Here is a 15,796-nt window from a genome sequence, read left to right as displayed (position 1 = left end):
GTCAAATAGCATCTGGATTTTACAATGTTACTTTTTTTTTGCTATTTGCTTTATGTCGCACCGACACAGATAGGTCTTATGGTGACGATGGGATAGGAAAGGCCTAGGAATGGGAAGGAAGCGGTCGTGGCCTTAATTAAGGCACAGTCCCACCATCTGCCTGGTGTGAAAAGGGGAAACCAAGGAAAACCATCTTCAGGGCTGCCGATAGTGGGATTCGAACCTACTACCTCCCGGATGCAAGCTCACAGCCGCGCGCCTCTACGCGCACGGCCAACTCGCCCGGTGATGGAGGGATTAAACAAGAAAGTGACTTTTGTGGCAATGAATGAGAAAGTGAATTTTATAGCAATAAATAGGTAGTGGTTTTCGTGTCACACTATATACAGTATGTACAGTAAATATATTACAGTTGCTTCCTTCCTGAATACATGCAACTACCACTCACTCAGTCCCAATCAATTACATAAACTCCCTCATTCTGTACATATTTCACTACCTCTCACTCGGTCATAATCAATTATAACAATATCCTATATTTACAGGCTGCTAAAGAAGGGTAACAACACATTTCCTCTCTTCTCATTATCGGGAGCATTCAAAATAAATTATATATTTTAAAGTTCATTATCACCATATAATCTCTGTCCATGAAGATGTTCAGTGTCCTATGTATGTTTAAGACCTTTTAATTTTATACAGCATGAGCTCCATACAAGCTCGGGCATCTTCTGCACTATCGTGCCCTTCATCTGTAAAAATAATAAAAATAAAATCAGAAAACAAACAATAAGGCAAGAAAAATTATTAAAGTATCAGGAAATAACAATTGCAGAGGTTTATAAACACTACTTGTACATCATACAACACAGCATATGCAGTTTTAACTGACTGTTTACAAAAGTAAAAACTAACAGAGAGAGAGAGAGAGAGAGAGAGAGAGAGAGAGAGAGAGGTTATGTTCATTTCACCACTACATTCTCCACAAACCCAGTCTCATTCAAACTGTTAGCTTGCCTGTACTGGTCACCTGGCCTTATCATGTGTAATGACATCACTTGTTCATGATCTATCCATGACCTACTAGGTCCTTAATGGCTTATTCTCCAGTGGAGGGTATAAATCTGCACTCTGCCAGCCTAACATCATTCCGTATAACAACCTGGTTGATGAAAGAAGTAGAACCCATTTATGGACTTCAGTAAGTTGAGTACTAACATCCCAAGACGATCTAACTTACCTTCTGGTTGATTACCAAACGTGCTTGAAAACAAGAGGTAAGAGAAAAACTTGCAATGCAAAGCTTCATTTAGGAAGGATGCTGTTTCTAAATTTCTAAGAAACTAGATATTCCTTTGAAACTTGATACAAATGAATTTGTACTTTGCAAAAATTCTTTTCCATCCTGAGGCATTGGCCATAGTCCAGCAACTACTCGGAAATCTTATCGTAATGCTTGAAAGGTGTGTTGGATTTATAGATGATTAACAGACTTGAGTCTTGCCCATGGGAATAACTTGCATTCTTATCAGGTCGTGAAAAAATTTGGTTTATCTCCTTGAAAATGTGTGTAGGTGTGGCACAACTTAAACTGAAATATTACAAAATTTTATTCTTATGGTGTTTTTGCAAACTATGTACATACTTTTTGGTATGCCCGACACACTAGGCATCTAATTCCTCCCTTACTGCTTGCCAAGGACTCTGAAAGTCTGTGACCTCACTTATTACGCATGCTGCTCAACGCAGAAATGGAAATTGTTTATGAGTTTTCAAAACAGAATTCACATTTTTCACAGGCTATGCTGAAGTAAATTTTATGTTAAAACAGTGTGTAGTTTCAAGCAACTCGCAACAGTAGGCCGCGGAGGTAAACACAACCTTCCTTCGTTCGAGGGCGACAATCGCGGCAAGAACCTGCGTTTTATAGCATTCTTTACAGGGGAGCAGTCTGGCTTTCCAGTCCCTCTAAGTGGTTAAGTGAATACAGTTATTCTTGTGCAAGATGTCTCGTAAAAATGTGGCGCTGTCATTACGCGTCTGTACGCGTTACACTTGCATATAGAAAATTTAATGAACCATTGTTTTCGTCTTCCTTGGTAAATTTTATACAACTGTCTATCTTATTTAAAAATTCTGTGTGGAAGCCTTTGGGATACATATTAAATGAAACCAAACACAATTAACACATGCTGACATTTACCCAAGTACTCGAGAAGACTGCTCACATAATATACCATGAAATAATAATTTATCTCACAAGGAAGGAATCCCAAGAGTTGTTGCATGATTTTCATTTCTATGTATAGTTTTCAATTGAGTGTCCCAAAATAGAAATAAATTATGGTAATGAAATAAATTAAGATCTTCCCCCTTCTACCAGCTACTAAACTCTGGAATAACAATGAATTATTAACTATCTTTGATATTTTGTTGAAGTATTAAACACAGAACCATAACTAAATACCATACTTCAAAAAATGAAAATTCTAAGAAAGAAATAAAAAATTAAAAGGCATCATAAAAACTATAACGTTATAACCAGGGAGTATGAGCATAGGATAGTAGTCAGAGGGTGACTATGGGCCTGACAATCTAATATGTTTTTCCTACAGCTATAATGAAACATTACTCCACAGGTCCAATTACATACTCATAAAACTATCTCACTAATCCTTAGGCACATACTCATTCATACTTCAACCGTTCAGTCAGCTGTCCTCAGCATGCAATCTCAGCAGGAGACCTTTAATTTTGATAACAAGCTAGTGTGTCTGACCCAAGCTGGCAAGGAATTCCATGATCTGGTGCTGGTCACCAGAAATTATCAGTTAACTTTATCTGTGGAATGCACAGGAATATAAATAAAGGGGCCCGAACACGTGTTTAGATGGTGGAAAGATGATAAAAATTGAATTTAGAAGAAATATACAGTGGCTGGTTTTCAGCTAACAATCTAAACATCGTTAAAATGTATTGCTGCCGACATTTACCAGCCTTCAGCCATGAGAGAGCCTGACAGTTTGGAGTGATATCAGCATTATATCTGATAAATCAGAGGCATGAGTTCAGTGTTTGTTGAAGTTTCAATCTTTGCTTCCTTGCCAAGCCAACTCAACCAGAGCCTTTAGTTTGCATGGAAACAAAGATTTGTCATTTAAGAGGGCAAAGCGCTCCAAAAAACTTTTTACGGATTTCTTTCTGTAATCCAACCAATCAAGTGTTCCATTCATAGTTACACTGAGATTTCTGACTGTTGTCCTTTAGGGAATAATACTATGTTCAGCAGGATAGGTGGAATTGCTGTATTGTTTAAGCAACTAAGTGATTTTTGTGATCCTATTATGATTGCCTGAATCTTTGTGGCATTTAGTACGAGATACTTTCATTGTTCATATTACACTGAGTCGTTAGAGGTAATTCTCAATATCTTGTATCGTTTCACCTAAATCTGAAATCTTGGAGGGTCAACATATTTGAAGATCATCGGCACAGAGGCTGTGTGTTGTTTCCTAACACAAATGATATGTTATATTTATTCTTTCAGAAAAGCAAGTGGCCGAGAACGCTGCTCTCTGGGAAACCACTAAGTTTCATTTCCCATTTAGAGGCCTTGTTGTTTACTGTTGCCTGCTGCTGATGGTCACTCATATAAGAACTAAAAAACTTAAGTAATTCCATGTTCTTTTTCACAGTTTGAATTTCTGTAGTGTGAAAGGCACTACTGAAGTCAAGAAGGATAAGTATGCTGAACAGTCATTTGTCCATAGCATTTCTGATGTCTTCAGTAATCTTCAAAATTGCAGTCGCAGTCCTGTGACTCCCTTCTTAAATCCAGATTGCATAGGGCACAAAAGGGCATATTTATTTAGGTATTCCATAACTTGCTCATAATACTACACATTCAAAGGCTTTAGAAAGTGCAGGGAGTATGGGCAAAGGATGGTAGCCAGAGGGTGACTATGGGTCCGAAATTTTAGTTACTGGTATTATATTGGCTGTTTTCCAGACGGTAGGGAAAGTTCCCTTTGGTAAACAGTACTTTAGTATGTGCATTAGTACAGCACCCATAATATTATGTAAAAAAAAAAAAAAAAAGAAAAAACTAATATCATCTACACTTGTAACCTTTGATTTAAAAGAGTACAAAATCCTTTTAACCTGATTTTCTGTGACACAGTGAAATGTGAATGGTGGATGGGCAGGAGAGGAGGATGGTGAGTCAGTGCAGTTAAGTGGAGTGGGTTGGATATTTACTCTACTAAGGTAATCATTCAGTTCATCACATGGAATGTTGGGATATGTCTGAACTGTTAATATTTCCCTACACCCAGGTCTCTAAGTTGGTACCACGAGCAATTAGAATTTAAGTTGTCAGCAGAACTACAGTACAGAAATAACTAAATTTTTAATTTCTGATCAACTGCTTTGCCTGATGCAGCAAGATTCAAAGTCTGCATCATCTAGGGTTTATTTATAATGTTGAAATAACAAGTAATAGTGAGCTATCATTGTCTTGGTTTTATCATCCAATATTGGACAAGAAAGGTGAGAAACCTTTATTCGTTATTTAGGGGCATGTTTGTCATATAAAGAATTTACTATTGAATTAAACAAGTTAATTTTAGCATCAGTGTCATTTAGACTATGTATACTGTCCCACAGTAGTTGATAAGCATCATAATTTAAGTAATACAAGTTAATTTCCTTCATATTTCTGACAGTAATGCACCTAGGTTTGTACTTGGGGTACCTTTATGAGAACAGGATAAATATCACCCAAAACTTGCATACAAAATATTTCTGAAATGCAAAGTGCTATTGTTGTGCTGTTTTCACAGAAATGAAGTGTAACCCAGGGCTCATAATTGGATGCCATTTTGCATCATTAGACCATGCACCAGAAGTTGGTTTTGAGATATTCACATTTAATTTTTGGTTTATGTGCAAATTCAAGCAAATGTCAACATGTTTATGCTCACAGTACATAGATTTTTATTTTATTTTAAAAATGGCACTTAGTCTCCTGATGCAATTTAAGGTATCATTAGACCAAGTGCCACAAGTTGATTTTGAGATATTCGCATTCAACATTTGGTTTACTTGTAAATTCAAGCAAACATAATTTATATAATACTAGTATTTCTGGTATTGAAAGATAACAGATTGTATTTTTAAATGGCGCTTAGCCGACCGATGCATTTTAAGGTATTTCTTACACATGAAAGAAAAAAAATTTCCCAACACCAATAACCCCTTACTGGTGAGTATCTGCTGATTTGAAAAATAATGTGACTGCAATCGGAATTCAAACCCGAATCTTCTACTGACCAGGCAGGTGACCGCAATCGGGATTCAAACCCGAATCTTCTACTGTCCGGGCAGGTGTATTCAGTCCGTGAGCCACCACGAGCCATGCTTTAACTCCAGCACATTATTCAAGTCTTAGATGGAGAGTCCCTAGAAGGGAAGCTATTCCCTCAAGTAATTTCTACCGAGCTTGATAGTTGTAGTCGCTTACGTGCGGCTAGTATGCAGTATTCGGGAGATAGTGGGTTCAAATCCCACTGTCAGCAGCCCTGAAGATGGCTTTCCATGGTCTCCCATTTTCACACCAGGCTGTACCTTATTAAGGCCAAGACCACTTCCTTCCCAGTCCTAGCCCTTTTCTGTTCCACCATCGCCGTAAGACCTACCCGCGTTGGTACGAAGTAAAGGAACTTGTAAAAATAAAAAATAAAGTAATTTCTATAACCCCTTACTTATTTGAGGAATTTCATCTGATCTAAGCCAAATAAATACAAATGTAAGAAACGAGCCATTGTAGTCTACACAATGCAAGGTTCATCATTTCTTTATAGATTTTCCTTCACATTATATTCTGAAAATACAGTACTGACAAGATAATTTCAAACCTATGAGTAAGTTTTGTCCTCATTTAGACACACATTACCGGCTAAGAACCGAGCGAGTTGGCTGTGCAATTAGGGGCACACAGCTGTGAGCTTGCATTCAGGAGATAGTAGGTTCGAACCCCACTGTCAGCAGACCTGAAGATGGTTTTCCGTGGTTTCCCATTTTCACGTCAGGCTGTACCTTAATTACGGCCAAGATCGCTTCCATCCTAGTTCTAGCCATTTCCTATCCCATTGTCACCATAACACATATCTGTGTTGGCGTGACGTAAAGCAACTTAAAAAAAGAAAAGCTGCTAAGTAGAATGGCAGTCTCCTAAACTAAGTAAAGGATATGAAGGTCTAAAAAAATAAAGCGATTCTAAAAGAAAGTACTGAATTCGGACACAAAGGTATTAATGCCTGATAAAAAGAACTCTAGTTTCCCGTGTCTGTCCCAGTCTTGACTTTTCTAGATTTACTTCCTGAGTTTCATCATCATATTTAGTTTTAACATACATGGCAAATGGCCATGATTTCAAGAGATGGGTTTCCTTTAGTTTTTGCCAGTTTATTTTGCAATGAACCACATCCATTTTACAATTCATTATAATTTGCCGAGTCCTTCTCCTTACTTTCAGAAAATACTGCTGAAATCCGTGACTTGATAAACCACTCAATGTATCACCACGTCAATAACTTATAGTCTCCCTCGCTGTCATCCATGACACAATGTGAGGAATGTGGCTCTTGGTATAGTGACGTACAACAGAATGTCACATAGTCTACTGATGCAACTTACAGTGAACTGTTTCCTGCCATGTTGCTTAGGTTTTCAGCTAACTGACACCTAATGCCCTCTGGTAACACAATGGAGAAATTTTTACAAGTACTTTAATATTTGCTCCCCATGATAGCATTAAAATCTCAATTTTTTAAAAAAATGGTGCCTAGTCTATTGATGCATAACTGCATCCAATTGTAGCCCATTAATAATTATTAGAATGTGTATTTATTTTAAAAAGTTATATTTTTCCAAATGAAACAATGCTCCATACAGCCAGGTCATCACTAAAGTGTACACAGGAATCAAAATTAACCCCCTCTGGTAAATTCAGCTGCTCACGTGCAGGCTCATCTTCAATATCTTCGCAAAAAGAGGCCTCTTCTCAGAAAAGACCAGCTTAACAGGAAGCAGTTATTGATTGTGGAGGATGAAACCTGCTCTCAGGCAGCCAAGATGAACTCCATGGCCTGGAGTACATTATAGGAGAAATGTTCATTTCCTGCATCTGTGTTACTAAATGTTGTACATTTTCCTGTACTACACTCTGAAGTTGGCAATAATACAGAAGTCTAACAGCAGAACACTGGTGCAATTTGAGAAGAATTCCACTCAAACATTTTCCAAGGTTGATTTGGGTGGATGGGCTGCATTGGTGCTGGGAACGAACAGAGCAGAGTGGAGCCGGAGGTTCCTGCGCATTCAATCAGGGGCACTGAGTACAACCACAAGTGAAATTGTGGCGTGAAAACAATCATTTTCTCCAAAACCTCTGTTTAACTCACCGCCTTGCTTTACATGTAGTAGAATGTCTGCATTGTCATTTAGACATTACATACATGCTGTACAATGTTTTAGAATACAATTATGATGAATGGGTGTGGGGCCTATTACCAAATTACAACAAATGAGGTTACAACTTTCAATCGTGTAACAACACACATTTGATGTTCCAAGTACCGACTCTGAGAAGGAGAAGGAACCATTTTCTTCATTAATCAGTTCAGAGACCGATGCTATTAATATAATTTATTGACTGAAGGCATATAAGTAACACATTTTTACAGTTTGACAAACATAAAAAATATTAAATAATCAAAGTCTATTCTGCAGGTGCACCAAGTGAATAGAGATTAACATGTGAAATGAGATTAACATGTGAATAACAATGATAATAATAATAATTATTTCCCTACCGGGCGAGTTGGCTGTGCGGTTAGGGGCGCGCAGCGGTGAGCTTGCATCTGGGAGATACTGGGCTCAAACCCCGCTGTCAGCAGCCCTGAAGATAGTTTTCCATGGTTTCCCATTTTCACACCAGACAAATGCTGGGGCTGTACCTTAATTAAGGCCATGGCCGACTCCTTCCCACTCCGAGGCCTTTCCTATCCTATCATTGCCATAAGACCCACTATCTCCCGAAAGCAAGCTGATAGCTACATGACCCAAACCACACAGCCACTTGCTCGGTGCATTCCTTGTACAATTACCTTTTGACACTACTGCAACTTTAAAATATTGCTCTCTTGACATTGCAACATTTAACCGGCCATGGCTGAAAACTGGCTGAGGTAAACAGAGACCTTCACATCCTGTGAGGTTTATTGAAAATAATACAAAATGCCAAGCGAATTGGAAACTGATGCCTCTTGAAAAAAATGGAAGTGTTTTATCGGATGTTGTTAAGTCGATTCAAGGAATTAGAGGCCTCTGCCCAGCTTTATCCCCACTTATTATTTCAATATCTAAACAATTTTTGCACATACTTCTTGCAATTAGGCCCTAAAGTGGTTCTGTTTAGGAGACGTTGGGAAATGTTCTGATTTCTAAGGAGCATTACTATGGCTCCAATTTCTAAAATAAAAATATGTGGGGGAAAACCATTGATTCCAAAAAATTGAAGAGGAATGTAGGAAATTGAAGTAGCTAGCTTTCATCTTGATTATTAATATGTTGATGCTAGCATATGGTTTTGAACTACTGGGTATAACAACATTTATTATAATTTGGGTCCACCTTATTCAATACATAAAAATTGTTGCTTAGATGTAATTACAACATATATTTCAATCAGAACTAGTTTCGACACCCTTCTGCATCATCATCAGCTGATATAAGTTTGTCGAAAAATCGACAATCATATAAGTTTATCTAGTTCAAATTGATCACAATTTAAAACCATATTAACAAACTGAAACTGTGTTAAAATTATACTATATTTTCTACAAGTCCAAGACTTGCGAGTCTTAAGCCATAAACTGATAAAATCATATGCAAACCGGTTTGCTCACTTATGAAATAACATGGATTTGAAAGAACAACAACTTAAAAAGAACTAGTCTTGAAGTAACTTTGTGCTCAATTTATCACGCTTCTTAAAACTTGACGTAGAATCGTAGGAGAAATGAATCAGTAAAAACTACAGTGTTCCTTTAATGAAGCAATCTTAATGAGGTGGAAACGAGCCATAAGTCCTTTGAGATGTTATTAAGGACAATGTTCCCAGTTCAATGCGGACCTGTAATAACAGAATGTAATAACTATCACTTAACTGAAGAGGCAAGATATTAAATTACGTCTTATAACGCAACCGTTTTTACATGACTCACCTCAAAACATCGCCATCCATGTGAAGCGCAATGAAGCACAGCAAGCAGTGTTGTGATACTAATCAAGTGCCCAAGGTTGGACGGGACTGAAGAGGGGAAGTAGGGGAAAGTGGGAGGAGCAACTGAGGAACGGTCAACTGTTGGAGCTCTGGAGGGTGTGGTCGTAAGAAGCAACTAGCAAAGCTATTATGCATAATATGAAACACCAATCTATTTGCCGGGATATGCACGTTTTTACAAAACACAATATGGAAATAAAATAGAATATTTGATTTTTCGGAAATACGTTTAAATTAAGGTTTGGATTAAAATACTGTTCCAGGTGTATATAGCAACCCTCCCTAACATCCAGCAAACTTCCTTTTCCTAAGTTCTCCAAGACCTCAACGTCCTGTTCTATAGAAGTGAATTTATGCTTTAGATCGTGGATATGCTGGCCTACCGCGGAAAACCTATTATATTTTATGGCATTAGTATGTTCTGTATATCTAATTTTAAAGTTTCGTCCTGTTTGACCTAGATATGTGCACCCCCAGTCGTTACATTTAAATCTGTACACACCCGATTTGGAATATGGGTTCGATCTATTGACTGAGGCTGAATTATGGAATACAACTGTGTTATTACTATCGGTACGAAACGAAACCCTGACATTATGCTTCTTGAAAATATTAGTAAACTTATATAATATATCCTTATTATAAGTAAATATTGCGAACGCCTTTTGATTAGGTTTGTCTTTGAGCAACGTGGTTTGTAAATGGTACCTGAACTTGTTGATGATATGGATAAAAAACTAGAAATGCTAAAGAAAGAATCGATATCAAATAAACCCGTCTTAAGAACCAAACATTTTCCTAATAAAGATTTGATCAGGAGTTTTCATACACTAGTAATCAACCTTTCCAAGACCGACTTGAATGAAAAAGAAATGCAAATTCTTTCTAAAGGCCCAAAACATAATTGGCCTAATTTCAATCTGTCCAAAAAGACCACAAAACTTGTTGTGGAATCGGAAGTTGCAATTAGTAAATTACCACATGCGGTACAGGAGGAAGTTAGATTAGGTCTAAAAAGAAAATTGCTCAATAGTTTACTTACTAATAATGAAGAGATTTCCGCTTACAGTTCCAAGGACATCAGTATTGATAAAAAGTGTATTTTAGAACTTAAAAAGAAGGTTAAAGATGAGGAACTTATTATCACTAAAGCAGATAAGGGTAATGTGACGGTAATCATGCATAAGGATGATTACATTCAAAAGACTAAACATTTTCCCGATAATGAAAACTTTTTGTTCATCAAGAAAGACCCAACGCAAACTCTTCAACGTCAATTCAAACAAACATTAAAGAATGCATCCTTCCTCTTTACCGAACAGGAGAAGCAAAAATTAGTAAATATGAACCCGGGCCTTCCAAAAGTGAGAGCACTCCCCAAGATCCATAAGGCCGGAGTCCCCATTCGACCCATAATAAATTACAGAACCAGTCCTCTATATAAATTGGCTAAGTTCATTCAGAAATTTCTTAAACAACACTATAGGTTTACTGGAAACAAATCTGTAAAGAACTCCATAGAATTGGTTAATAAATTAAACAATTTTAAATTACAAGCTCACCATACCTTACATTCATTTGACATCGTCAACATGTTTCCGAGTATTAGAACCAATAAGCTGCTTCCTATTATTTTCAAGAATCTAAGATCCTACAGTCAGCTAAGTGAACTTGAGATACAAGATTTCATGAAAGTGGTTAAGTTACTTATAAATAATAACTACTTTGTCTTTGACAAGTCATTTATAAACAGGATGGTTTGGCAATGGGGTCTCCGGCCTCGGGAATCTTGGCGGAGATCTACCTGGATTCTTTGGAAACATTCATGATGGAGAACGACAGGGAATTTGACAACATTCTGTTTTGGTCTAGATTTGTGGACAACACATTAGTAATTTAGACGAACGTGTTAGGGACGCAACGGCTACTCTAGATGTATTTAATAACACTGACCCACAGACAAAATTTACCTTGGAATCAGAACGTAACAAATCAGTTAATTTTCTAGACTTAAAAATCAACAGATCAGATTCCTCTTTTGCTTATAGTATTTTTAGAAAGCCTACACAGACTGCAGTTACTATTAGACAAGACTCACAGCACCCACAGAGTCAAAAAACCTCTATATGCAATAGTTTAGTAGAACGGGCTTCTAAGATCCACATGACAAAAGCTAATTTGAATAAAGAACTTAACATAATCCATTCAATGGCTAAGGCTAATGGTTTTAGTGAATGCTTTATTGAACGTATCATCAAGTTCAGGTACCGTTTACAAACCAGGTTGCTCAAAGACAAACCTAATCAAAAGGCATTTGCAATATTTACTTATAATAAGGATATATTACATAAGTTTACTAATATTTTCAAGAAGCATAATGTCAGGGTTTCGTTTCGTACCGATAGTAATAACACAGTTGTATTGCATAATTCAGCCTCAGTCAAGAGATTGAACCCATATTCCAAATCGGGTGTGTATAGATTTAAATGTAACGACTGTGGGTCCACATATCTAGGTCAAACAGGACGAAACTTTAAAATAAGATATACAGAACATACTAATGCCATAAAATATAATAGATTTTCTGCGGTAGGCCAGCATATCCACGACCTAAAGCATAAATTCACTTCTATAGAACAGGACATTGAGGTCTTGGAGAACTTAGGAAAAGGAAGTTTGCTGGATGTTAGGGAAGGTTGCTATATACACCTGGAACAGTATTTTAACCCAAACCTTAATTTAAACAAGATTTCGGAAAAATCAAATATTCTATTTGATTTCCTTATTGCGTTTTTTAAAAACGTACATATCCCGGCAAGTAAGTCGGTGTTTCATATTATGCGTAATAGCTTTGCTAGTTGCTTCTTACGACCACGCCCTTCAGAGCTCCAACAGTTTGCCGTTCCTCAGTTGCTCCTCCCACTTTCCCCTACTTCCCCTCTTTAGTCCCGTCCAACCTTGGGCACTTGATTAGTATCACAACACTGCTTGCTGTGCTTCATTGCGCTTCACATGGACGGCAATCTATTGAGGTGAGTCACGTAAAAACGGTTACGTTATAAGACGTAATTTAATATCTTGCCTCTTCAGTTAAGTGATAGTTATTACATCCTCACATCGTGTAGATATTCCATATCATGCAGCAAACGGCATGGCAGCGTGCATTATCATTCATCAAGACAAAATTTTCACCAACTGAGGTAGCATAGGGGATTACATGCTCTACTAACACCTCTATAATGTAAAGGTGTGCATTCGTAGCATCTCTATCGATGAAAAGGAATTTCATCCGGGGCTCAAAATTGATACCGGCCCCGTAACATGAAGGAAGCACCCCCCAATGGTGACCTCTCAGACATGTTGCAAGGTGAATATCGCTCCCCACGCCTTCTCCACACACACTCTCTCTCTCTACCATCAGGTAACCGGAGGCAAATCGTGATTCATCTTTAAACAGTACCATTGACCACTGATCCACAGTCCAATTCTGATGCTGACGCGCAAACTGTAATCAAGCTGCTCTGTGCTGGGGGGGGGCGTAAACTGTGGACCAGTTGCAGGTATTCTTTAGGTCAAATTGGCATCTCGGAGACTTTGTTTGACAATCTTCGCAGTCACAGTGACATTTCTTTACTGCCTCGAGTCAATTTCTGGCTTGGATGGCAGTAGTTTGGCATTCTCTCAAGACTTGGATGACTAGAAACATAATGTCCCTAGCAGACGTAGACCTCCGACGGCATGATCGAGGTCGTCTGTAATAGGTACAGAGTTCACGAGATCGTCTTAGAACATGCTGGATGTTTCCATATGATGCATGATGGCATTAGCCACATAACGAATGCTACCTCCATCATCCACCAACGCCACTGCTCTTACAATGTCTTCTGGGATAAGAGGCAACAGATGATGTGTCACACACTGATAATCTATCATTACTTCCGCCCCAGTATCGTCAAACTTACTGTTTTATTGCTAGTCAATACAATAAAATTGAGTGCCTAGCACTTACGGGTGGAAAGAGGCTCCTCAAGTTAATTTATGATCTCTAAACATCATATTTTTTCCAATACTGCAGAATACACATTATAAACCGCCTTAATATAACATTTAATGTAATTAACAGAACAATTCCCTCTGATAATTGGTGTTTAACAATTACAATTTCTCTTTAGAAAGTGATCCATTTATTTTGTCCGCCAGTGTGTGCTTTCCAGTGGGCACAGGACCATCAACGAAAAATGCATACTTGATATTTGTGTTGTTTTGTTCAGGCACGCCAACGATTTCATTAATATAATTAAAAGTTCCTCGTGGTTTGCTATGAGCACAATTGAAAATTGAAAATTGGTACGTTAACTGTTTGCTCGTAGTAAATGTACAAACCTTCGAGTTTGCATGACAGCAAATTATGACATAGAGGATTGACTTGCTTTCTTAACTACTGAAGTGGAAGTACTTCACAGCCTTAGTGTTAAAATTACGGCATGGAGAAAAGGGCAATTCCATTTCGCAGACTCATTTCAAGCTAGCAAATATAGGGATAGCTATAAAGATACAGCAACAATGCGCTGAATACCTTCTTCTCGACTAAGAGACTCTGCAACACAACACAGATTGAAACAGCTGACCGAATGCGCATGCATGCTTGCCCCCTTCCACCTCTCCTCTCGCATCATATGGCTCAATGCTCCCACAGTCCAGGTGACCTTGAAGTACTGGTGTGCGTATCAGTGAATCAGAATGCTACATTTTCTTTAATAATTTAAAAATATATGGCAATAAAACTTTAAACTTTTAAAGAGCCACTGAAAATCTACAAGCGAAGAGCTTTCATCAGAATGCTTTACAATGTAAATTGCTTCAGCCGTTCTCTCAAACTCGCGTATGCAAAAACAGTCTATTTTTTAAATATATAGATTTATTATTATTATACAGAAATGTGAAGGCAGTAGATAATGCCATGAAATAATGAAACAGAGCCTTGTTACTGAAAACACTATAATAGATAACTTACCTCCACACTGAATAATTTTATTCAGATATTCTCGAACTAGATTCTTCAACGCTCGTTTCTTTGGGGGTCCCATTTTATGAGGAAATACTATACTGGTATCTACCACAGTTTTATGAATAATCTGGAACAATACAAACAATGTAATAACTTGTCATTAAAATTATGAGTAGAATTAAACTCACTTCTTTACACTCACCTTGAGTGACTTCAGATCACTTTCTAAACTGTGTCCCACAAGGATTGTCTTGTCACTGATTAATTCCAGAAGGTAACACTGAACATCATTCAAAGTGGTTGTCACATCTTCTAGGTCTCCTTCTTTTATTCCACTAAAGCTAAAATGAAAAAACCAGTAGGTATATTTAAGTTCGTTATATAATTTAGGATACACTACCCTCTCAAAAAGAAAAAAAACGAAGTGCAGCGCTTGATACCTTGGTAGAAAGCTCATTTAAATTCTACACTGATTAAGATTACCATACTTTTCATAATACAGTAAAACTTACTCAAAGCGGAACTTGATTAAAGCAGAAGCTTGTCCACTACAGAATTTTTCTTGATCCCGGTGAAGCTTATGGCGTTATAATGTTTTTAAATCTACTTGTACAATGCGGAAAATATTATGAACTGATGTAGTCGTACGCACAGAGCTGCTATAATCAATATCACTGCATGGACAAACTGGAGCATGTGTCTGAATATCTCTGCCATTAGAGCAGCTGCCGTTCTATTTCTTAACTGGAACACTTCAGGAATTTACATGAGGGAAAGGCCAGTAATCTGTCTTCTACAAAACAAGCACAGTAATATACATGATGGAATGAATGAAGCGCTTAAAAGCATATCGGCAATATCCAACATGTGTCAAGCAGTGAACTTTATTCGAAGCGAAGAACAATTTATGACATATCACAATTTCAAATAAGATCAAGCCCTTCTAGCTGTGAGAAAGGCCAAGAAAGAGGAGGAGATGGAAGAATGAGACTAGAATTAAGATGACGATCAAAACAAGATTCAAACCCACGAAGAGGCCCAACCGTGCATTTGTACTCTAAAGGAATTTGTCACTACATCTACTGTACCTCTTCCAGGTTTCTTGAACTAATGTACTCAGTTCAGGACTGCATTCAGAAAGACATGATTAGAAAGAAGAGGAACCAAGTTTCTATGATCGATACATGGAAGAAAGCTTGGTGCTGTGGAGTACTGTATAGCGTGTTGTGATAAAAATAAGTTTCAGGAGCATATATCCAGGGTTGCGACAGTGTCAAAATAATATACTGTGTATCATACTGTATGATATAATACTCGGCAAATCAGTGTAGTACAGTACTACATACATCAATCTAGAAAGCCGAGCGTCATGCATACGCAACAGAGATAAGCCCTAAATAATATATAAAAATACTGTACACCGTATTATGTTTTATGTAGCA

General features: G+C 37.6%; 1 protein-coding gene across 1 annotated transcript in view; it reads right to left on the bottom strand.

Moving 5' to 3' along the window:
- Positions 1-278: 278 nt before the first annotated feature.
- The window catches only part of LOC136863785 (RNA exonuclease 1 homolog), a 260,407-nt gene continuing 244,889 nt past the window's right edge, over positions 279-15,796 (bottom strand). Inside the window, exons 12-14 of the mRNA XM_068226090.1 lie at positions 14,557-14,695; positions 14,361-14,481; positions 279-752 (exon numbers count right to left, since the gene is read on the bottom strand). Of these exons, the coding sequence (XP_068082191.1) occupies positions 679-752; positions 14,361-14,481; positions 14,557-14,695 (334 nt within the window). The 3' untranslated portion in view covers positions 279-678. The remainder of the gene's footprint in view (positions 753-14,360; positions 14,482-14,556; positions 14,696-15,796) is intronic.

This window comes from Anabrus simplex, chromosome 2 (assembly GCF_040414725.1).
Source record: "Anabrus simplex isolate iqAnaSimp1 chromosome 2, ASM4041472v1, whole genome shotgun sequence".
Lineage (NCBI taxonomy): Eukaryota > Metazoa > Arthropoda > Insecta > Orthoptera > Tettigoniidae > Anabrus > Anabrus simplex.
The sequence above is the reverse complement of the archived record's forward strand: the minus strand, read 5'-3'. Positions and strand labels throughout refer to the sequence as shown.